Source organism: Poecile atricapillus, chromosome 1, assembly GCF_030490865.1.
Source record: "Poecile atricapillus isolate bPoeAtr1 chromosome 1, bPoeAtr1.hap1, whole genome shotgun sequence".
NCBI lineage: Eukaryota > Metazoa > Chordata > Aves > Passeriformes > Paridae > Poecile > Poecile atricapillus.
Window position 1 is genome coordinate 119780741 of NC_081249.1, and position 25576 is coordinate 119806316.

Here is a 25576-nt window from a genome sequence, read left to right on the forward strand (position 1 = left end):
ACAATTACAGCCAAACAAACAACAAAAAAATCCCACACTGTAACTTTTAAAGTGCAGAGACTTCAGAATCACAAGGGATGCTCCTGTGCCTGAGCTCCCAAGCTCTTCAGTCCTAAAAAAATACCTGGTCCTGTGCCTCACTCTTAGCAGCTTTTTGTCAACAAATCTGTGCTTAAGGTGCCACTGAAAAGAAATTAATACAGGCCTCCACAGGGCATGGAAATATATTTGAAGTTCCAAAATGCACAGATGTTTTTCTGCATGTAGTAAACTGAATTTTCACTAGTGGGTCCCCCACAGCTAAGCAACAGACAGTGATGATTGAGGGACTTTTACCCAAAATGTTCACAGTTTTGTACTGTAAAGTTTCAAATGGTATTGTCAGGTGCAACAGAAAAAAACCCAAATTAAACTCATCCTTCACTCTGCCGTGAGCTATGGGAACATGGGAATATTTCTGGTATCTGTGTTAAAAAAAACAAATTATAAAAAAGTGGTAAGGCATTCCCCAAGTGAACCACGTGCATTGTTCTGGTACAGCAGATCCCATCCCAAGCCCTGGAGCAGCCTGGATTTTCCCTCTGGGAGAGGCACAGGTACATACTCAGGCTGGGGACGCCGCTGTCACCGTTGTCAGTCGCGCCACATCCCTCTGGGGAGCCGTACATGCCCTGCTCTCCGTTCTGCAGCGCTCGGGGCAGCTTTCCTGGCAGAGTTTGGTACTTGCTGCCCTTCCCCACTGCCTTACTCTGCTGCAAAAGAGGGGAAGAGAAAATAAATCCAGGATCGAATCGCCCGCGGAATCCACAACGCGCTACGCAATTTCTTATGGCTGAGGAAAAAAGCGTGGCTCAAAATCCTCCACGTTGTGCTTTAATTAATTTTTTAAAATTAATTTAAATAAAATGTAACTAACTCAATTTAAACCCATCCACCAGCTGCCAGCTTCACAGCAAAAAAACCCCACAGCCTCCCTCTTCCGTTCTTCCCACTCCATCCTCTCTGCTTTACTTTGAATAAGACTTAAATATCACCTGGTTTTGCCCTAAGAATTTTTCTGGCTGTCTCCCTTTCCTCCAGGACCCTGGCACTATTTAATGGTTTGATCTTTCCAAGGTCAACTCTGACAGCGCCAAAAATGTGTTTAGATAATTTTCAGATAATTTCTTTCCTCCCCTGTTTTCCACCAGACTTTCTCTGTTTCTGCCTCACTTTTGTATCTCGCTGGAATTTAACCCAAAAACATTTGTACACCTCAGATTTCCTCAGACATATTTCCCACCACCATTAATAACAGTAAAAGAATCAAGACCAAAGACAAGGTACAGAAATTTAGTTTTTCTAAGGACAAAAAAAATCTCTTTGCATAGACGGAATTGTAAATGTAAATTTTTTTGTTGTTTTTTTAAAAAAAAAATAATTACAGCCATTAATAATATCAACTATAAATATAAATTATAATAATGTAAATAATAATAATGTAAATAATAATAATGTAAGAAATAATAATGTAAGAAATAATAATGTAAGAAATAATAATGTAAGAAATAATGTAAATAATACTGTAAATAATAATGCTAATAATGCTAATAATAATGCTAATAATAATAATGCTAATGCTAATAATAATAATAATATTTCCAGTTCTATTACAGAACCTAATTTTCCTTGCTATCTACTTGGGTACCATGTTCCTTTTACAAGGGTAGATGAAATGTTCTCATAAATAGTTTTGAGCCTAATCAGTTACTTTTCCAGGCAAAGCACATGTTTCACAGAGGTACTTTTGATTACAATTTTGGAAATGGTTTGCTGGCATTTGTCCAGCACTGAATCCAGATGAAAAGATGGACAAGCCAGCCCTGGGGGAAAGCTGTAGGACAGAGATGATTTTTGAGACATGCACTGGACCTGCAGCTCCAGCTGATGTTATTAGGGGGAACGGTGTACATCCAACACTTGTTTTGGAATAAACTCACACTGGTAAATGTTTCAGTATCAGAATGGAGGTTCCAGAGGAGAAATTTGCACTGGAAACACACAAATCATATTTATTGTGGAGGAAGGTACAGCGTTCTCCCCCTCAGTTACTGCATTCCAACAAAATTGTCTCAGAATGTTGCCTGTGACAGGAGGATACATTGAATATTCAATGAGATATCCTTTATCTGTTCTTATTCCAAGGCCTAGAGGATTCTTTGGATACTACAACTGCAGGCCAGATTCCTCAACTCCTGCTCCTTTTTTTTTGGCAACTGCAGGAGTACAAATACCAAAAATACTGTAAGAGTAGAGAAATTGTGTCTTACATCACCAGTGTGTATTCCAAGACTGACTGACCTCAGCTTCATGTAGCAAACTTTTAGATATAAAAGGAAGAAAGCCAAAGATTTCCCTTTCAAACCTTTACCCTCTGTTTTGTCAGCACTGGAACTATGCAAACATTTTGAAGAGAAGATGAATATAAAACACAAACCAGCCATACCATCACAGCACACCACATCACACCAGAGAATTGTTAGGGAAGGTTGCAGTTAATATACCTCTTGTTCTACAACAGGCTGTGCTGGTTTTCCATCTACATACTATGGAGTTTCGGGGAGGGCAATTTCAAGGTTTTATGGAAAAAAAGCAACAGACAAATGTTAGTATTAACATACATACATGGAACATCAAATCTTACTGCTATAGAGATGGTGCTTAACATATGGACAATGTATTACAAGGAGTGTTACCTCTTAATTTTGTCTCAATCCAATATTTAATACAGACTGTGTTTGTTCATTCCCCCCTCTACACAATTCCTGTTTGAGTTCTGTCGTGATCAAAGGAATTTTTGTTATTTTCAGGTTTCTGGGTGGTCCCTTTAGACTGACTTTGAGCTGGGAACGTAACAGCTGTTTAACAGACTAGTATGAAAACAACTGGCATAAAATAACACACACAATCCTGGATGGGTCCAGCTGAAACCATAAAGAGCTCTGATAGAAACCAAGTGATAAAAATTCCACCATGGTTAGGTCAGGGACACCAATGTGGTTTATTATTTTATTATTATTGTTGCTGGAAGCAATGGCAATTTGAGCTGTGAGCAGGGCAGAATAACTCCAGCATAAATGTGTAGGTCCAGCCTTATCACAGCATATGACAGAGACAAATCCAGGTTTTTTGGTTTAACACAAGAAAATAACTGCAAGTTAAGAGGAGAAAACATCGGTTCCTCATGGAATGAAATGCTAGTTCTGATTTGTGATGTGTGTGACCACAGCCTAATTAACACAGCAGAAATTTCACACACTCTACTTAGTCACTATCACCTCCGGCAATTCGAGAAAAATATTGAAATATTTAAAAAAAAAAAATTAACAATTTAAGATATGAGTGGTATCTGGTTTAAATGGCCTTGCTGGGTGTAGGTAACCTGGTATTAAGCCCAATTTATTTATGTATATTGTATATGTGTATTTTTTATGTATTTTTAATTATTTATGTATTTGAGTACAGAAGACAACAACAATGTCACAAAGCAGAATTACAGAAGTGTAGAGAAATGTCAGTGTGCATAATGACAAAACAGGACTGCTCACCACAGTGTAACAAGGGAAATTGGGAAGTTTTATTCTGGAATGGAATGAAAGCAGCTCCTGCTGCTTGAGCTAAGGCAGCATCACTGCCATCTTCAGAAATGGCATTTGCATCAGAGAGTTAAGGGAAAACAGCTCCATGCAAACACCCAAAAAGGAATCCTATGTGCAAATACCCAGTCCCAACTTTTAGCAACTTTCAGGATTAGCTGCCTTAATATTTTTGGTCATTTTTAAGTAAAAAAATAAATAAATTTAAAAAAATATATTTTCTATCTATCTATATATATCTATATATATCTATATCTATCTATCTATCTATATATATATCTTTTAAGAACACTCATAAACAAAATAATACTGCACTTTAACAAAATGACTCCTCAGTATTGCTCATCTTTCACTTAAATTTTTTTTGTTTCTCTCAGGGCAAAAACTGAATTTGAAGGTGTGTCCACATGGGGGTGTCAACCAGCTTGGAATTGGGGGTGGAAAAAGAACCTGAGCTGTTTCAGGGCTCTTTCCCCACATACAGAGTTAGTGGTGGTTAAAGTTACTAAAAGAATAACAAAAAGTGTATTTATACTTGATTTTTGAGTTGTGACATTAAACACCAGGAGCTGTGATGCCAAATAAACCAACCTTTTCCAAGGATTCGCTCTGCAAGTCTTCTAAACTACTTGACTTTTTTTTCTGTGGAGCCCTTGAAGAAAGGGACAGGTAAAAAAGCAGCAATTAATACAGCACGGTTTTTTTTGAGTGTGTCACACACAAGAGCTGTGTAAATCACATAATGCCTGAATGAAACACAACTCAGAGTTAAGAAATTTGTTTATTTTATTGTGTTTTTGGTCCGAAAATCGGAGAACTGTGAGAGATGAAGGCAGAAACAGCAACAAGGAATCCTCTGAGCAGCAGTGAAAGGCAGCCAGGCCCAGTGGGCAGCTTTAGCCTTGGATCTGTAGATGATTTTAGAAGCTCTTACAAAGCACAGCAATATTAATTTAATAATAAAAATTAAATGTAAGAATATTATAATTTAATAACAATAGCTCTCTGTGAGCAATGTGCAACATTTAGGGATTTTAGAGAGCAAAACTGTTTTACATTTCAATGAAAGTTACTCATTCTTACCTATTTGTGATTTCCAAAGATTCTTCCTGTTGAGAGGTTAAATTGCTTGAAGATGCTGGAACGCTTCCACTTTAAATAGAAATAAATTTGATGGTTTTAAAGATTACAGTGCATATATCTGCTGATATAAAAAAATGCTGATTTATTCCTATAATTCAAACCTTAAGCATTGCAAACCTCCACGACAAGCAGAGCTTTCACAAGTGCCCAAAGCCAAGAACAGTCAAGACAAGGTGCCAGCATTTAAACAGTCTAAATAATCCTATTTAGCATCACCCACATGAAACACGAGAAAGGAAGGTCTTGCCTGATTTCCATGGCCTTGTGTGGCACTGGAGGGAGAACAGCTGGGGACAATTCTCCTGCAGAGGCCTGGGGAAGATACAAGAGTTTCAAACCTGCTGAATCTACTATGCCCATACCAAGAAATACAGAAATTCAGCCAGGGCTGAACCCTCTTTTACATTACTACAGAGAAACCAACAGCAAAAAATCATATATATATATATATATATATATATATATATATATATACATCTACATACAGCAGAACCTGCTGCTAGAACATCTCTGTACCTCTGCTTTCAGGAATTCTCCTGGAGAATTATTCAAAAGGTTCCACTTCCTTAAAGTTGCCTCAAGTTCCTCTTCACTGGCACCAGAGACAGAAGAGCCTGAAAGCATTAGAGAGCAGAAAAAGAGAAAAAAAGGCGAAGTTTGCTCTCTGCAGTATCAGCTCAATAACCCAGAGCATCATGGCTTGCTCCTTGTTTCTTTTGTTTATTTACTTCATGAACATTCTAAGAGAGGTTTACTCTCATTCCCCATTTTGTGCATTAAACACATTTACTCTCATTCTGTATTTTTGTGTGTTAAACACAAGTTTCCATTCTGCCATTCAAGGCCTAAAAATGTTGTTATGTCTTGTTAATGTGATGGTGTGCATGGAACAAAACTGTCCTCTCAGAAGTTCAAGTTTCCCCAGGTTAAATTCAGTGCTGGAAATGATGGTGACAGCTTAAAATGAGATTGTCCTAAAACCCACTCCACTTCCTACAGTGTAAATGAGAAAAGGGACAGATTTATTTTTTTCCCTCCCAGATTTTGAAGTTAAATACACAGAATTGTGTGCAGCAAAGCAATGTGGGTTTTCAGTTGTTCCTTCCAAACAAGGCTTGTCTAGCCAGCTGTAAGGAAGGGAAATGAGTTCTCCTGCTACCATTTTATGCTGTAAAACATGGCTGATGGTCACAGGAAACACCACATAAACTCAAAATAAAGCCAGGAAATCATTCACAAGACATTTTACCATGAGCTGCAATCATTATGTCCTTGACCCTCCTGTACTGGCTTAGCAGAAGTGTCAGCTCCTCTATCCGACGGTCCTGTGGAAAACACGAAATAAATAAAATTCCATTTAAACCCCTTCACTTTTAACTGCAGAAACATTGAACTACATCCCTGTGACTTTCATGAAAACAGGCTCAGTCTTTCACATGCTTGTAAGGAATATTATCTGCCTTTGTACACAATATTTGCTGGACAATGTGAAATTATAGATGGAAAGAAACCAGAGAAGTTTGACATTCGAGTTTTTTTTGAGATATAAATGTTATGAGCCACATTGATGTTCTCCAGAATGAATGTTGTTCTGTCTGGATTCCCCACTAGCTAAAAGGAAGTTTTTAGGGATGCATATTATTGTCTGTGTGATCATATGTGAGTGTGCCACCATCCAGGAAAATCCCATGGTTGGATTTATTACCACAAAAACTACAGCCTCCTGAAGAATAAATCCCTTTTCTCATTTAGTCCTTGCACAAAAAGTGTGTTATTTGGAACATTTCATTGACTCAAACCCATAATTTCATTCTTAATATGTAGAACAAGGATTATCTTCTCACCTTTTCCTCATTTGCAGCCAATAACGTCTCCATTCCTATCTTCAACCGCTGAACCTCTTGGTCTAAAAACGTTTTAAAATGTTGCAAGAGAAGTAAGATTAAAATGTTGTAAGGGAAATAAGATTAAAATGTTGTAAGAGAAATAGGACTTGCTATCTTTACTGCAAATAGATGTTTTGTGATATTCTCCCCATGTTCTTACTAACAATCAAAACCATGTCTGTGGCATGGCCAGTGTACAACTAAACTGAATTAAATGTAGATTTTTTTTCAGAAGCTGAACTCTTAAGAGCATTGCACAACACAAACATCCTGGTTTTGTTCACAAAAGACTACAGAACACTGTTTTAATCTATGGAAGTCAAGCAGTGGAAAAGAAAAGAAACACCGAAGCTCATTTTGCAAAATATGAGGGTGTGTTTGCTGTCATACTTCAGGAAATAATTTAAAGTAGGATTGAAAATACATTCCATCTGAGAAGTAAAGTACATCCATGAACCTGGGAATGAAGAATAACCAAAAACTGGTCTGATACAATGAAATTCTGTAAAATGTTATTTACCTAAATGTTTCAGTATGAGCAACTCAGTTAAAATCTACGTCACGAGTGAGTGGAGAATTTCCTCCCGCACAATTTAGTGATGTCAGGACAGTTAAAACACCCTCTCTGAAAATGTGTGAGGTTGTTTATCACACCCCAACTTTGCTGAACCAAATCTCTCATTTTTCTCTGCACAATAACCCCAGCAAATCCTCCTGACTGAACCAAGTGTGATGGAGGCAGGAGCTGAAATAGTTCCTCTGTTGTAATTACCTCTCAAGCTATTAATTGGCATTAAACCAATTACAACTGATCCCAAAAAAACCATCAACACAGATATGGCAGCAGGCATGGAGGGAGAGAGGGGAAAGAAAATCAACATTGCCAAAGAGCATCTGTGAAAAAGGGTTTTACAATTTCATGTTGAACACACAATGTCATAGCTAAACTATTTGAAAAAGCTGTAATTAGTTTTTATTGCAGGGATTCTGGAAAGCGCACACCTTGCAATGATTAAGTTTTAAAACATGTAAATGAACCTCACAGGAATTTTCTCAAAGAGACACAGGACATGCACAGGCACAGCCAAATCAAAAACTAAAGCCAGCAGGCAGTGGGAAAGCAACTGGGAGACTTTTCTTACAAAAATCACAGTCCTACAAATTTCTTTTGATAAGTATTAGACTTCAAAAAGGACTGGTGTCAAGGTAGATTTAAGCACACTAAAGCAGATTTTACTTACAATATTCATTAATGTCATCAAGTATGGGGACATTTATTCAGATTATTTTTATTTAATTTAAATATATTTATTTAATTTGAATTTAATGCAGTGATTTGAAAAAAAACCAACAAAAACATCACAACAACAAAGCCTAAATCATCCCCTCCAAAGAGAGAGGCTTTCAATTAAATCTGTCTTTCCTGATATTAAATGGGAAATAAAAATAAAAGGGTGTAATTGTTAAGTTTTGGCTCTGCTAACCTTGACAACATCCCTTTGAAGCCCAACAATTTGATTTGTGAACCTCTGGCCTTTATTTCTGCAGTAAAACCTCGCTGAACAAGGAGCTGTCTGCTTGCTGCAAGCAGTGGGAGCTGGTGTGGGTTACAATTAGACAGCCAAATTTAACAAACACAGAATTATTGCTGCATCTGGGTTAACATTGGTGTGAAAGGAGCAGTGAGATAAAGCCAGAAGGGAATTGCAAGGCTTACGTTTTTCTTTTAGCCTTCTCCTATAAACTTCCTCTACGGTGGTGAGTGGTGAGTCAAATAAAGTATGTAGAAAAAGCACATATTAGATTAATTTTGCAATTTAATTAGGATATGCACTCTAGCATGCTACAAGGACATCGACATAATTTTTCAACTTTGAGAAGACCACCTAAAATTCTGATAAATCAGTATTTTTAATTTTTTTTTTTTCCAGAAGGATTGTTACTGCTTCCATTCAAATACAGTCTTAAGTGTTTTCCTTGAATGAAGCCCACAGGTTTTGTAGAGGGTTTGATTCCTCTGCCACTGGAATCAAGTTTCACCACACTTCTGGAATGCTGCTGAGCTCTACATTTACTGTCATACCCCTATCTTTCCTTTGAAACACCATCAATTCTTTGGGAATCTCCCAGAAAATACAAAATGCCATTAGCAGAAGGGTTCCTCTACCGAGCACTGCTGTTAGACAAACTCATTTTTGGGGTTAGACATGCAGCTCTCTACATGCACAAGCTGAGAGAGGTCAGCACAGGGAGACATCACTTGGCTGGAATGAACCTCAGGAGGCTCCTGGGATGCCCTGGCAGGGAGGAGCAGATGGAAATCACATCCCAGCAGAGGGAAATGCACATCCAGCAGAGGGAAATGCACATCCAGCAGAGGGAAATGCACATCCCAGCAGAGGGAAATGCACATCCCAGCAGAGGGAAATCACATCCCAGCAGAGGGAAATGCACATCCCAGCAGATGGAAATGCACATCCCAGCAGATGGAAATGCACATCCCAGCAGAGGGAAATTCACATCCCAGCAGAGGGAAATGCACATCCCAGCCAGGGCAGGACTGGGAAAGCTCAGGGAAGAGCCACAGGAGCTGTTAGAGCAGCAAAGCTGGTGCCCTGTGCAAACTGCACACAGACACTCCTGCACGGGCAGGAAAAACATCCCGAATTCCATTTTCTCCTGGCCCAGCAGCTGGCAGGAGCCCCAGGGAGTGAATATTTCAGAGCTGGGGATAGATTTCAGTGAATATTTCAGAGAACTGTGGATAGATTTCAGTAAATAGTTTTCAGTGAATATTTCAGAGAACTGTGGATAGATTTCAGTGAGTATTTGAGAGAGCTGTGGATAGATTTCAGTAAATAGTTTTCAGTAAATAGTTTTCAGAGAATATTTCAGAGAACTGCGGATAGATTTCAGTGAATAGTTTTCAGTAAATAGTTTTCAGTGAATATTTCAGAGAGCTGTGAATAGATTTCAGTGAATATTTCAGAGAACTGTGGATAGATTTCAGTGAATAGTTTTCAGTGAGTATTTCAGAGAGCTGTGGATAGATTTCAGTGAGTATTTCAGAGAGCTGTGGATAGTTTCTAGTGAACATTTCAGAAAACTATGGATAGATTTCAGTAAATAGTTTTCAGTGAATATATCAGAGAATTGTGGACAGTTTTCAGTGGACAGTTCAGAGAATTGTGGATAGTTTTCAGTGAATAGTTTTCAGTGGATATTTCAGAGAGCTGTGAATAGATTTCAGTGAGTATTTCAGAGAGCTGTGGATAAATTTCAGGGAATATTTCAGAGAGCTGTGGATAAATTTCAGTGAATAGTTCAGAGAGCTGTGGGTAGATTTCAGGGAATATTTCAGAGAGCTGTGGATAAATTTCAGTGAATAGTTTTCAGTGAGTATTTCAGAGAGCTGTGGATAGATTTCAGGGAATATTTCAGAGAATTGTGGATAGTTTTCAGTGGACAGTTTTCAGTGGTTACTTTTCAGTGAATATTCAGTGAATATATCAGAATTGTGGACAGTTTTCAGTGAATATTTCAGAGAATTGTGGATAGTTTTCAGTGGACAGGTTTCAGTGGATATTTCAGTGAATTGTGAATAGATTTCAGTGGATATTTCAGAGAATTGTGGATAGTTTTCAGTGGACAGATTTCAATGGATATTTTAGTCAATTGTGAATAGTTTTCAGTGAATATATCAGAGAATTGTGGATAGTTTTCAGTGGACAGTTTTCAGTGAATATATCAGAGAATTGTGGATACTTTTCAGTGGACAGTTTTCAGTGAATATATCAGAGAATTGTGGATAGTTTTCAGTGGACAGTTTTCAGTGGATATTTCAGAGAGCTGTTGTGCTGCTGCTTGAGACCAAAGGCCAAACAAACTGTTTTGTTTGCCATTGACCTGTGTCAACAGTGCAGGCTTAAACCAGAAACCTGCAATGTCAGAGAGCCCTAAACCAGCCTGGGCTGGCAGGGACACTGAAAATCCATCTGGTGCAAACTTTCACGGGACAGGGAGCTGGATGAGACACAGCCTTGAAGAAAGGAAGTTAAGACTCTCTTTTTTTTATGTTTTAGGATGAAACATTAGGCTTTTATCCTTAAAAACCAGAAACTCTAAAGATTTTTCAAAGACATTTTCAAGGTATACCTGAAAAATAAATTCCCATTGAACTACAATGAGTCTTTACAACTATAAATGAAACACCTGCAGAAAAAATTTCAGGGCCTTGTGCTTGTTTCAATTTGTGCTGCCTCTAGACTGGAATAGAATTTCACACATTGAAGGCCTTTACCAAAACAGAGTTAATTTAATTAATCTTAAGTCCATTCTTGCATTTCTTTGTATCCCTTTGCAATCCTGAGCCAAGCTGCCACCAAAGCAAAGTCCAAGTAGGGTTCTGAATTCTTAATTTTGGTTCTTTTCCTCTTACCTCTTTCTGCCACTTCAGTGTAGGAGGAGGTCCTGGAGAGCTGACTTTGCAAGCGCTCTATCTCTGCATCCTTGAGAGCCAGCTGCTCCTGCAGCTGCGCAATCTCAGCCTGAAAAAGAGCCCAGGAAAGTCAGAATAACTTCCCCACCCTCAGTTTCTGGGATTCTGTCCCTGGAATGAGAAGATTTCAGAGCATGCACCTGTGGTTGAGGCCAGTTACCAACTCAGGATATTTCACAAACAGCTGGACATATTTATTTATGCTGCTATTGCTGCTAGACAATTTCATTTTTCCCTATGCAGTTAGTTCTTGGAGGAGACAGACATAGAGAAAGGTAAAATTTCCAAGGATTTATGCAGGTAAGGAAACTCTGGAAAGCTCTCAATGCTACAAAGTTGGAATAATAATAATAATAATAATAATAATAATAATAATAATAATAATAATAATAGCTATTATAGGGAACTCAAACTCTGCATGAAGACCTCTAAAAGATATCAAAGGATTTTTAAACAGATAGTGGTTATTTTTAATCCTAGTTACTACTTATACTAATAAGTGTATATATATAAATATATAGATATAATATTATTAATATTAAGAAAATATTAATAATATCAAAAATAACACTATTAATATAAATAATATAATTAATATCAATAGTAACATCAATAAATAATAATTATTATTAATAATAACAAAAATAATAAGAAATAATAATAATAATAATAATAATAATAATAATAATAATAATAATAATAATAAAAAATCTATTAATGCTGAGCCTTCTCAGCAAGATAACAAAACTGTTTTTCCTCAAAACACCAAAGAGGATAGCAGGAAAGCACAGCCTGGAAAGCAACAACAGACATACAACAAAATCCTGGTGTTCATTTATATTTTCTGGAAATTTAGGGCTGCCCCTGGATTTGGATAGAAAATCCCACATGAAAGAGCTCAGCAAGACAGAGGGAGAAGAATTCTGTGATTGTTCAGCTTGAAACTCAGTGATTCTGATCTGGTTTTTGTATTGATGAGAAAAACTGCTACCAGCATATTTTGCTAAGTCAGTTTGATAAGATTTTCTTCAGAAGTCTCAGAACCTCTGGGTGTCAACGTTCTGCTTTTGCCCTGTAAAAGCACACAAAACCTCCTTGCAGATAAAGGACAAAAAAAGAAACAAACAAAAAAAAGGGGTAAAAAAGGAAGAAAGAAACCAAAGAACAAGGACAAAACAAAAATCATGAATGTGGCCAGCTTCCCAAAATACTAAAATAAAGCCGGAAAGACACAAAACACCAGACAACATTACCCAAACAGGGACAAACACAGATTAATTAACACACAAACTCATTTTTACCACGAAGCAAGGGGTTGGACTGCAGGATAATGTCACTGCTCTGCCTAAAATTCCACGTGGAATAGAAGAATCTGCCTTGCTGCACCTCTGAAGGGCTCCTACACTTCCCACTGACTAATATGCTTTTTATATCCAGCCATGGATATATTCCAGTTTCTCATCTAAGAAGCTGGAACAACTGGAAAATAAAAGCTTGAAGACTTCTTCATACCAGATCTGGGTTTGCCTCCCCTGGTCTACTCGATCTCAAAGCTCTTTTAAAAGCTCTCTTTTCCCTTAAAGTCTAATTCTTTGATTATTTTTCTTCTTCCTCTCTCGTTCCTTGTACTTTTCTTCCTTTCCAGTCCTGCATCTTCTCTCCCTCAGTGAGTTTTATGATTCTTCTTTCCCATTTTCCTTCTGCTCCTACATTTTTCCATAATTTCTATCTGCCTTGGCAGCTGGCCACACACTGCTTGAGAAAATATTTTCCCAAAGACTGTTCATCTCCACCACGTCAGAGAAAACATTTTCATGGATTGAAGAACTATTATCTTCATGAGAAAAAAAAAGACATGACAGCAACATTCTGTTATTCATCCAAGAATTCTCAAAAGAAAGAAATGCTAATACAAATAATAGCTGTTTGTCATGTCTGGATCAAGCTGTCAAGCATTAAATAGAAAATTCAGTTTAATAATTTGAAATGTTTCTCCAAGATTCAACCAGAACTCAAGAGTCAGTCATTGATATAAGCAGGGATTGTTACACAAAAGAAAGGAGATGTGATTAAAGCACAAGAAGGAAAAATCGTGTGGTGCTTTTTAATCTAGTGGAAAAGGGCTAAAAATTCAAACTAGGAATAGCAGAGAGAATGTTCCTCTAGAAAAATTAATTACTGGGGAAAATGATTAAGTATTTAACATGTCAGGTTTGTCCAGGATTATGATCCAACAGCTTTGCAGGATTTAAGGTCAACAGGAGTGTAAGTGCAGTGTGATATACACAAAGCAGGTGATCTCATGGTGTATTCTGGGATAAATTTCTATGAAAACAAATTCCACAGTAAGCAAACACCCAACAAACTTTGCATGTCTCTTCAGGCTGGAAAGTGAATCCCACAGAGGCTTGTCACCATTACACAAATCCAGCCTTCAAAGAAGCCTTTACTCTGAGCAGCTCTTTGCAAGTCAAAATGCCTTTTGTGGTTTCCTAAAATAAGAATTGCAAGGAGCACCCGACTGAAAAGTGCACGGAGGGAGCAAAGGGCACGAAGGAAACCACAACACCTTCAAACCAAGGGATTTATCCCAAACCTGGTTAAAGAATTCTTGACTTCATAGCTACCCTGCCACAAGGTAAATGGCAGAAAAGTAAATATTGATGAGAAGGGGAGCACATCCCTTCCCAGCTGATAGAAGCCTGCAGTTAGAAAATGCCAAGGACTCTGCTTACTTTAGTCGCTTTCAATTTCCACTCATACTGATTTCTTTCATTTTCCAGTTCTTCCACTTTAATTTTCAGGTGTCTGAGCTCCTGTAACAAACCCTGCAGAGGAAGAAGGAAATTTTTAATTAAAATTAAAGGTAAGGGTTTTTTTTGTTTGTTTGTTTTTTTTCTGGCAGATATTAATTTTTCACAGTTCTGAATTACAGCTCATGCATGAACCACACGGTGCTCAACACTGGAACCTCCACACTAAAAACTGTGACCTACTCAAAGAAGTTTTCCCTTAAATATCCTTTCTCCCACACCTTGACAGAACTGGATCTTGCCCATTCTAAAGGACAATATTATTAAAACCTCGATGGAGCTCTGACAAGACAAAATGTCTCAAAATGAACCGAAGAAGGGAAAAGTTTGGGGGAGGATCCCAATTTTGGACTCCTGCACAGCACACACATTAAGCACCACACTTTCATCTTGGATTTCAGTAGGATTTATTTGGAATGACTCCTAGATTTGACTCTCAGATTATTTCTCCAGCCTACAGCTTGTAGTTCTAATAGTCCATTGAGCAGCTCTGCACAAACACAAGTCCAGAAACAGCAGCACTGTTTTCAAAATAGGTGTAAAATGCAGAATAGTTATTTTTAAAATATAAACCTATGAGAGGAATTACTGAAAAAAAATCCCCCACAATACAGGCAGATTACTTACGAGTACTGGGCATGCAAATTTCACCAAAGAGATGTGGCAACAACCTGATTCAAAGTAAAATATTAAAAGGATTTTTTCTTGGCATACCAGTATCATTCTATCTTCAGTGAAATGAAACCATTTATGTGACACATTTTTGATCAGGTTCTGTTATGTAAATTCTGGCAGCTGCTAATGTCAGGGAATAAACAAAACTGTGTTGGATCTGCTGTTTTAAAAGTACAAGCAGATTATTTTTACCATGGCTCTTTTGGATAGAAAAAGAAAGGGTAAATGTCAGAGAGTCTTAGCTGAAAGTGTTTTATACCTGTGTTAAGCTTTTAAGATCTCCAGGAATCAATAATTTGTGTTTAAGCACAGCTGGGGTGGCATCATCATCACGAGGAAAAGTAGCAAACTACCAAACCATGCCAGCATGCTGCACATCAGACAAATGCCAACCCCCAAATCCCAAAAAAAAACCCCACACCAGCACTGCAGACTTATAAGTGAAATGGAAACTGTGAAAAAGCTGAAAGGGGTGATTGGGTTTTACAGATTTCTGTGCTTTGGTAGAGGGCCATCAACAGCGACCAAATTTGTCCTAGGAATTAGGGTGGAGAGTCTGGGGTGGGAGGTTATTTTTTTTTGGGTCATTTTTTTATGGCACTCTCACTCTTTGCTAATGGAAGCCACGAAGATTAATGCCAAAACATTCCCAGGGCAGCTCTGGTTAGTGGAATTTAGTCTGTGCAAGAGAGGGAAGAGGCAATGCAGAGGATTCTGCCAAGGGTGCTGCTCGTACTTCACAACGAGAGCAATTCTTCTGGCCCAGAGGCTCTACTGCTCCTGCACCACAGGGAGAACCATTGGGGGTCAGCTCTGCTTTCCTATCTTGAGACTTCCTTTCTTGGATCCTACTATTAATTTCCAGCTGCAGTCTACACATCTGCTCCTGCAGGTCACTGATCAGGTTCACAACTGACTGAAAACACGGGAGGAAAGGGGGAAAAAAAAAAAAAAAAGACAAAAAAATAGACAGGTGAGAAAAAAATTATGCAAAAAAAATATATTTCTACAGTTGAAGCACAAAGGACTATGTGAAGCACATCAAAGGCAAACTAAAAATGGACAGATTATGTATTTCCTTTCTGATAAAGTAGATGTGAATGAGTGTAAACCTGGAACACTGCACAAAGGCACAGTTTACATGGAGCTGAATCCACATTCCAGCCTAATTCATGATTCTGACTCTGAAGTTAAGATCAGAAACTGTTTTTGGAAAGTTTTACAGTCACGTGAGGGATGATTTGGCACAGATTTTAATATGCTGGCTCAGAGGTGAGCTTTTGCTGAAGTGGGGCTTGATTGCATTCATTTGCACTTCCAAAGCATCCAGTGGGAAGAAACTGCAAAGTGCTCAGCTGGGGCTGCAGCCTTCTCTTTCAGAATTTATGCACAGAATTTATGAGCAAAGTAATTCTGTTTCCAGGCCTAGCAGGGGGCAGGAAAATAACTCCATTTCTTCTCTCTATCTGGGCAGGATCTTGACGTGGAGGAGGAGTTAAACAGTAGATGCAGGAGAAATCAGGAGGATAACACAGAAGATAAAGTAATTATTTTAAAGTGCATTGTTTTGCTGGCCAGCTTCTTGGATTTGTGTGTATCAGTGGTACACACACATGAAAAATCCAGCTTAGAAAGCAAAGCAAAGTATGAAAATCTAGATGGTATTTCACCTAAATTCCCCAACTCTGTAGCAAAGAGCACTGAGTATTTTTACAGCTCTCACAAGTTTGAAGTGCCTTGCTCTTAGCTTCCATGCACATTAATAACAGAAGTTTTGTGGTTTCTCAATCTCCTCAAGTGGAGCAAATCTGAGGAGTTTAATCCATCTTTAATCCAAAGGAGAGAAGAAGATTTCAGTGGACAGAACAACAGATGATGTGGCAAATCATTTTATTTATTGTTTTCTTCATTAGAGCTGCCAACAATCCTTCTGTTACCTCAATTCTGCAGTAAAATCAGGAGTCTTAGAGCTGGGGAACAGCAAGGGCAGGAACAGCACCCACCAAGATTTACCTAACTCACACAGAAGAGTTTCATCCAAGTGAGATTTTCCAGCTCACTGAGCTTAAGATGAAATTCAGAAAAGCCATTACATACATTTTACTTTATACATTTGTGCTCAGTCAGGATCACAGTATCTGATGCTCATCCTCCTTCACCCAACAAAGCTTTAATGGACATAAATGAGGGTTAGCTTTGGGTTTTTTTGCCATCCTCCCAGAGCAGCTGGGGTTGGAAGGGACAGGACACACTCTCCCATCTCTTTCTTTTGGGCACCAAGGTTTGGTCTGTGCTGCTTTTTGGTAAGAGCTCTGTTAAACCCCAAAAGAATGTGGAGAAGGGAAGCTCCAACAGGGATTTCTGGCAGCTGCTCTGCTTGGGGGGACAGGGGGGAACCAGAAACTCCTCTGCTGCCACCTTGCAATTCTCCCCTGTGCCATTAGAGAAGGGGAAAGGGAAACACTCTGCATCCACAGACTGCCCACAGGGAGTACAGAAATGGCAGAAATCCTCATCCCAGCTCAGCTCCAGCTCCTGCCTTCACAGTTCTTTCCAGTTTTGAGGCAGAAAAGGCCTTTTTGAGGTTCCTCCACAGCACAAACACTTATTAACAATAACTACAGCGCCCTGGTTCGGGTGGGACAGCGCAGCAGACTCCCCAGAGCCAGTCAGTGGCTCAGGTTTCTTTGGAATTGCAAGTAGCTCTGCACTAGATATTTAATTCAGAAGTTACAAGAGCCACAAAATACCTGCCAGCAGCTTACAGCCAAGCCCACAGACTTATGCCATGGCACAAAAGGAAGAGGCAGGACAGACAAAGTCTCTTTCCCACATTCAGGTAGAGCAGACATCTGGGCAACCATAAATCTTTTGACAGTGCTGCTTCCTCATACCTTGCTACATTAAGAAAAACACATTTTAAAAATTTCTGAGGCTTCTAGGATAAGAGGAAAGCTACACAACCCCCTCAGGTGAGGCTCCAGAAGCCTTCATGGCATTATTTTGTCAAAAGTAGGACATTATTCCCCAGAAAAGGAATGAAAATGACAAAGCCAGGAGTGACATAGCCCACGCACAAGCAGCTATTCTCCTGGCCCCTCTGTAATATATATAAATAAAGGACACTTTATATTTAGCATGTGCTTTTGAAGAGCCAGAGACAAGTGGCATTCAGTGTGAAATCAATACCTTTGAGAGGAGGTTCGAGATGCTTGATAAACTCTCTGCTGCTAGCTAAAACCAAACCTAAATGACAGCTGCACCAGATAGAGTGAAACCAATCTTACACATTAAAACTTGCTCATATTCAGAAGGATGCTTTAATTTGCTCCCTTTCCTCCCAGCCCAAGCAGAAAAATAATTCTGCAGATGAGTTCTAAGTGACTGCAAACAGCTGCTGTGAAATAAACCGACAAAATTAGAGCACAGAGAAAACATGGCTGAGCTGAATGATCCTGCAATGCCACACTGAATTTTAAACTTTTTAAGCTCCATTCTTATATTTAGAAATTGCAGGGTCAGCCATGAAGTATTGTGAATGAGCTGTTTAAAATGGTTTAACTGCTGGATGCAAAAACCAAGAGCAAACTACAGGCAGACTGGTTTTGTCAAAGATGTAGTCTAAGAAAGAAAATTAACTAATTCATAAATTCCATTCTGATGTTTGAAGTTGTGTCTGTATTGAAAAATTAGTGTAATTTACAGGAAAAGGAGCAGAAACAGGGTTAAAGCATTAGAATTCAACTAAACATCCAATCTGATTGATAGCAACTCCTGATAAATGAGATTAATGCTTATTGAGGGGAATCTGAAATAAATACACAAATAACTCAGCAAGCAAACCAAAAACTGGTTTTGTTTCCCACAGCTTTCCTTAGAACACCCATTTTTTCCCCTCGCAAAGCTGTGCCACTTTCAGCACTCCAGAAACCCAACCCCACCTCGGGTTTAATAATTCAGAGCAGGCTCCACACGAGGATTCTCAGCTTTTCCATCAGATCAGGATCCTTTTCCATCTCAGCAGGAACGTGTCCCTGTGGCTTGGCAATGCCACCCAGGCTGTTCAGAGCTCAGCTTTTCCACCCGAGGGGGCACACACACCTCACCTGCAGAATTTTACAGCTCCCAGGCACCCCCAAGTGCTGTCCATAAAAACACACCCCAAAATCTGCACTGCTGTCCAGGAGCCAGGCTGTGCCTGCAAGGATTGCCTAAACCATTCCTGAATTCCACACTGGGAGCAGGCTGGAGCCAGCAGGTGCTGCTCAGACCTGTGCAGATTTTTGGGAAGCTTGAGAGTGCTCAGGGTACACAAGGTACACAAATTGAAAAATTTACACAATTTTTCAACTGTGAAAAAAATTTTTCACAATTTTTCAGGTGAAAATTACACCTGGAAGAGCACAAGAAGGGCCACAGGTGGTAAAAGCCAGCAGCTGGTGCCTCTCTGGCTTGCAGGTTCTGCCAGAGATCGCTCTCTTTATGTTATCTTTGAATCTCTAAAGAAAACTTCAGAGGGTAAATAAGCTGGAAGCAAACACACCCCAAATGAGCTACGTAATGATGCACAGTTATCACCTATTCCACTGGCAGAATTGTGGAGAGCAAACAGTTCCTGGTGCTGCCTGGATTTCATATTCTCCTAAATCAACATGGAACAGAGTTTGGTTGGGTTTTTTTCTGTTTTTTTTTTTTTTGTTTGTTTTTGTGGGGTTTTTTTGTTTGTTTTTTTGTTTTGTTCAATCAGTAATGTATAGATCCCAGACCCAGTAATCCTTCCTTTCCAGGCAGTCCTATCCTGCTAGCTGGTCCCCTTACAGCACCACTGAGTAGGACAACACATGGCAATTTGTATGAATTTCTCTCTTTCCTCCCCAGCTCCCACCTGCTGCTCACCACCACGATGTGGATGTTGCTCAGATGAATTCTCTGTTCCATACTCTCTTTTTTAACCAATACAGCAAGACCCAAAGCTCCTTTGATGTCCAGAACTCTCCCACATCTGAAAGGGACCAAGGGCTGGAATTGCCTCCAGCCCATGATGTTTTTTGGCACTATTTATTATGCAGCCACAAGGGGAAAGAGACATTGGAGGCAAATGCCCTCCCAAGTGACACAAAGACATTAAAATCCCCAACCTCAGTGCTTGTGGCATCCCTGGCAGTGTTTTCTGCAAAAATACACCATGGTACTACTCCCTGAATTCACAGGAAAATCCTGTTCCCTGCTGATTTCAGCCCAAAAGCTCAGGTGTGGGGCAGAGCACCACGGACACATGATGGAAAAGAGTTAAAACAAGCCAGTGGAAAAAACTCACCTCAGCTTTGTTCTGTTTCTCCTCATATTCACTCTGCTCCTTTTCCATTCCAACCAGCTTAATCTTCAGGTCTGAAACTTCAGCCATCAGGTCTAACTTCTGGGTCTCAAGAGATGTGCGACTCAGCAGCTCCTGAGAGCAGAACACAACATTTTCCCCAGTTATTTATGTGAGCACTGACAGCCTGCCATGTATTTCATTCACATTAAACCCTCAGTTTGAACCCTCAGCGTGTTTCTCAAGTGCTGCAAGTTGTTTTCATCTAAATGTTCTGTGTTAATCACCAAACCACCCTGTCCCACTCCTGTTTTCAAGGCAAATGTGTGGCAAAGTTAATCCCTGGGCTAGACATGAAATCAAGAACAATACTAAGGCTGAACAGACCCAAACCTAAATAATGGCACATTACAAAAGAGTTGGCGTCTTCCTAAAACACTCATCAGCCCAAGGGATGGTTTAGGATTACCTTGCAGACCTTCAGATTGTTAATCCTTAATATTTAATAATAATTAAGGACTGTTAATCCTTCCAATAAAGGATGTATTGCAGGATGAGCACCTGAACCCAAACTGAGTAGCAGAAGCAAGCAGCACCAACAAATAGTAACTTACACCCTGTAGTACCTTCTGGCTTTTGCTGGAGGGAACTGAAGTGGGTGAAATGTCCTAACAGGAGCCCAGAAGGCAAGGTCTAAACTAAGAAACACTCTAAAGGAAAACCAGCTCCTAGTGGCTTTTGCTTGTGTGCCCCAAGTTTGTTTTCCAGATTGCAGAGCACATATGCTTTGGGTGGAGTCATATCAGCATCAACATTCACACCTTCACTGAATCATTCATTTTTCAGGAAAGCCAAGGCAAGAAACCATCCAAAATTTAACAGAGTGTATAACATATAATCAAATGCCTCTGTCACCTCTGTTTTCAAAAAGAAAAAAAGCCCCATCGGGAGTCTGAGCCTTCCTGAAAAATTCACAATTTCCCAAGTGGCTAATCGATTTTTAACAGGAGAATGCAGGCTTCCAAATGGTTAAAATGTTTTATGATAACTCATAAATCCCACTAGTGTGTTGATCATATGACTCCCACAATCAAAGCAGACTCACATGGAGTGATTGAACTGAAGTTGAATCTGGACCTGGTGTTACTGAAGGATCAGAAATCACCACGTCCTGCACCCTTTTCTCATCTCCTCTGCCCCAAACTGTAGAGTACATTGTACACCACAGCTTGGGCAAACCACAAAGGTTATTTCAAAGAGTACAGAGTTAAAGTTTATTTCAAAATCTGCTCCACATGTAAGTTATTTTAGTCTGGTGGGGAATATTGCACAAATTAAAAATCGTACCAAACTTGCATCTGTATTGCAACACCAATTATCTAAACCACCCACTATTCCCAGTGCCATGCCCATTCCTGCTGACATTGGCAATGATATTTGGGGATGGATGGGAAAATGAACAGAAATGTAACTTCATGGTTTTGGCTTTTTTCCTTTCTTTTTCTTCTCCCAATGAAATAAATCAAGCACTCATCAGGGAAAGGTATTGCACTGCCTTTTCTGATTGAGAAACTCTAAGAGGCAGCCTCTTAATGAAACCCCAGGAGGAGCTGCTTTCTACACAGGTGATTATAAATTACAATTATAATTACACATAACTCCTCTGTCTTCCAGAAAAAAGCCAATTTTCAGGGGTTTCAGAGGCACATCCCAGTCCAGACTGGGACAGGCTCTGCACAGCTCTTGAGATAGGAGACTGCTGCAGGTTAAGGCAGAGTTAAAAATGGGAGCTTTGATATGAAATAAGGCCACAGAACATCAGAAAGACAGGCAGGATGAGGCAGCTCTGGCCCCATGGACAGGCTCTATTCACTTTTGAGCTAAAACAACATTTAGGATTTTTTTTGGACACTGACATGGCATTCCATGATATGGGGGGAAGATTTCTTAATAAGGCAAGGAGCCACAGCATCCCTCTAGGGATTTTAAACAAAAGATCTATCCTTTGAGTGCACCATCTGGCTTTACTCCTTATTTTTCCTCCAGACCCCTAAATTACCCTCAGTTATGCAGTGGAGAGCAATCCACACTCACTCCTCTCACCCCGAGCTCAGGAGCTCTGTGTGAACACGGAGCCAGCACCTGGAACGAGCCAGCACCAAGGCAGCTGTCTGGCTTTGTTTTGCTTTTAAATCAGCTCAAATGAAATTTTACAATTTGCTCTGAAGCTGGGGGATCAGATTCTCAGCTGGGGTGAACTGGCATGGACCTCGTGACTTAAAATAGGCAGAGCAGCGAAGCAGCCCTGGTTTGTTTTCAATGGAGCTGCAGTGATTTAAAACAGCTGACAACTCCTCCCGCATCCACAGGACCCAACTTCTGCTTTGAAAGCAAGTGCCCTTTAAAGTAAATGTCTCCTCTTGAAACAGGAACATCTGGAAGCAATTATTTTCATCCTCAAGCAGATGCTCACAGTGAACAGCTCATTAAGAATGTGAACCATTTTGTTACAGAGAAATTATAGTGTATTTCAGCGGTATGATGCAACTTGAATTCAGCCAGAATAAATATGCAATTGCAAGAAAGGAAAATACAAATTTACGTTATTGGTTTGAAAGCAAAAAAAAAAAGATAATATAAGACAGGCAAAATGGCAATTTAGGCTGTAGCAGCTTTAGGAGGATCTTAGCTGAGAAACAGAACAGATATAGAACACATCCTAGGGACTCTTCTTTAGAAACAAGACACTTGTTTTTAGTTTTAAAATGGCAAAATTTAAAATTAAAAATGTAAATTTACACTTTACTATGTGAGTGCAATTTACCTTCCTGGAGTCCTTTTTCTAAACTCAGCTTTTAACTTTAAAAAGTGAGGAGGCGTGCAGAAGCGATGATATACGTGTGCCAGACACATCAAAGAACAGCAAACTATTTCCAAACACAACACACTTTTTAAAACTCACACTGTAGAGATTTCTAAGGTACTTAATCAACCTTTCCAATATTCCCAATGAAGCTGTAGCACATGCTGAATATCTCACTCCCACATTTAGTTGTCTTGCAAATATATAATTCTTATAAAGCAGTTTATGAATATAACGTGGCAAAAATAGCTTGAAAAGAGGAGTTTTCAAGTACAATATTTTGGACTCTCAGCTGTAAGCACAGAAAACTCCAGGATATTTAACTCTCCACAAAACAGAAGAAACAATCACGCCACGCACTGATTGAGAAACCATAAGTAAGATTTTAGTCAAGTGAGGAGGTGAAGAAAAAAACCCAATAAACCCAAATATCCCATTTTGCACTTGTACAAAATACAACATTTGAAAAATTCCTTATTTTTCATCCCTTATTAAAAGCCTTGAGAGACACAGACAGACCAAGCCACCTACCTGGGAAGCAAAATGCAGGCAGAAGCAGCCCCAATGAGGGCTGCACTTCTCAAGTGCTGTGTGTCAGCTGTGGCAGAAATAAGATATTTGCTTAGCTGGAAACACAGCTGAGAGCGATGTACGTGTGCAACCACCATGAAATGGTGCAAGGCAGCAGCAGGCAGGGAATTACAGCCCTCCAATCCATCATTTGCCCATTTTATGGTTAAGGACAGAGCTTTGCCACAGCCCTGCCAGCTTGAGCAGCCCTGAGGAGCAGATTCCTGCCCACGTTAACTGTGAAAGAGAAAAGCAGGGGGAGGCTCACCTGGAGAGATAAAGCTGCACAGCTTGGGAGCTCTGAAAACCTCAGAGCTCGACCAGAGCTCACTTCAAAATCTGAAACACCGAGCCAGCTGCTGGCAAGAAGCTCCCCTGTGCTATAAACAAGTGCTGAAATTCGTCTAAGATCAGATAACTCAGGCAACTTAAAGTTGAAGGAATGGTTTTTTCCAGCCAGAAGAGCTCCTGAGGAGCAAACAGATACACAGCAGATTCATACCCTGCAACCAAGGCAGGATTCTGGCACCCCTGAGCAGGAGACAGCTGCAAAACCAGAGCAGGTACACGCTGCACTGTGTTGGATCCAATTCCTACTCTGACACAGCTCCTCCCTGCATTCTTTTCATCAGGCTTTTTAAAAGGTTCTCTGCTGTCTGGCACACCTTCCTCTGGCCCTCTCACCCAGGCACAAGTGGGCCATAAAATGACAGGAGAAGAGACCCACTCCTGTTTGCACCAAACATTTCAGGTTTTATGTGTGGCTTTTTAATAGACACAGAGAATCCTAAAACCAAGCCCTTCATACCAAGAGAATTCACTTGAAGACACAATTGTGTTCACACAACAAAACAATCCAGAGTCCCCTAGGTTGTGTCAGAAATTACTTGGAAGGCACAAAGACACGGTCAGAGCACACCTAGGATGTGGTTCAGGTCAGGTACAGCAAGGACAGCAAACTGCTGTCCCTCATGCCAGAGAGCTTCAATGGAAATCACAATCTGTTAAATAAATAAAATGCAGCTGTGGGGTAGCAAAGAGATAACAAACTAGAATTGCTCGTGATAATTGCCAAGAAATGCAGGGAAAGGAGCTGTGGAGGTGGAAGGTGCTTGTGCAGGAGGTTCCCTTTTCAGCTGGCAGCAGGGATTCCACAGCACTGCTGTGTCTGTGTTACCCATGCCTGCTACTCTCTGCTATGGGACAGTTCAGGCAAATTTATGGAGCAAAAATGACTTCTGCTTTCCAATTCTACAGCATGTTGATAGGAGATTCCGCCCAAGGCTCGCTCTCCTCTCCAAAAAATACATTACTTTCTTAAAATGGGCTGGAGGAAAGTTCTTAGTAATGCCACAAAGTGACTTACAACAAGACACAAACACACACATCATTGCTCTCTAAAACTTGCTGTAGCTTTACAGCTTAAAGTAGCTGCTGTTCTGGAAATGGACTGTCACAGCATAAATTGCTTTCCTAGGATAACTCCAGGAGGTTTCTTAATTTTACTCCTGGACATCTCCATTACAATGTGCTGAGGGGAAAGGCAGGTGCTCACACAGGCCAGCAGTGGCAGGACAGATTCCCCACTGGAAGGTAATTCCACGAGATTAAACCTGTGTCTTGCTCCCAGCCATATTCCAGAAAATCTTCTGTTACACTGTGAGGAGTGACCTTGTTTCTTGGCCCAAACCTGAATTATGCCTCAGGACCAAAGGAATGTTTGGCCACTGGTTTTCATGAGTTTTGAAAAGGCCTGCTTCCTTTTGTTTTTTTGGAAGGAAGAAAACGCAGACACCTTCAAGGTGGAGAATGACTTTTGTTCATTACAACTTGTGGTGGGAGAAGTGTCCTTACAAAAGTGAAATGTGGTGTTTGGTGCCACTGAGCATCCCTGTGGCTGTGCACACCAGGGCATTTCTCCCTCAGGATCCTCAGATGCTGCTGAGCTCCATTTTCCTTGGCTGGGATTCCATCATCAGTGAGCTGAAAGCCCTTCTGGCACACCGTGACCTGTCCTGTGAGCTGCTGGACTCAGCCATCACCAGAGCACCACCACAAAACTAAAAACAACCAAAAAACTAAAGTTGATTTTTTCTCCCAGCTCTGCTGAGTCTCAGATCAGTCTGCAGAAACCACAAGGTCAGGAGGAGGGAGGAGGATGAAAGGAGAATGAGGCTTT

At 39.9% G+C, this 25576-nt stretch overlaps 1 protein-coding gene across 1 annotated transcript in view; it reads right to left on the reverse strand.

The window, feature by feature from the left end:
• Positions 1–25576, reverse strand: part of PPFIBP2 (PPFIA binding protein 2) — a 99731-nt gene that overhangs the window by 11085 nt on the left and 63070 nt on the right. The window contains 12 exon segments of the mRNA XM_058830193.1: positions 605–752; positions 2544–2585; positions 4227–4287; positions 4719–4787; positions 5026–5090; positions 5295–5392; positions 6028–6103; positions 6623–6684; positions 11103–11211; positions 13898–13990; positions 15387–15566; positions 19968–20099. Of these exon segments, the coding sequence (XP_058686176.1) occupies positions 605–752; positions 2544–2585; positions 4227–4287; positions 4719–4787; positions 5026–5090; positions 5295–5392; positions 6028–6103; positions 6623–6684; positions 11103–11211; positions 13898–13990; positions 15387–15566; positions 19968–20099 (1135 nt within the window).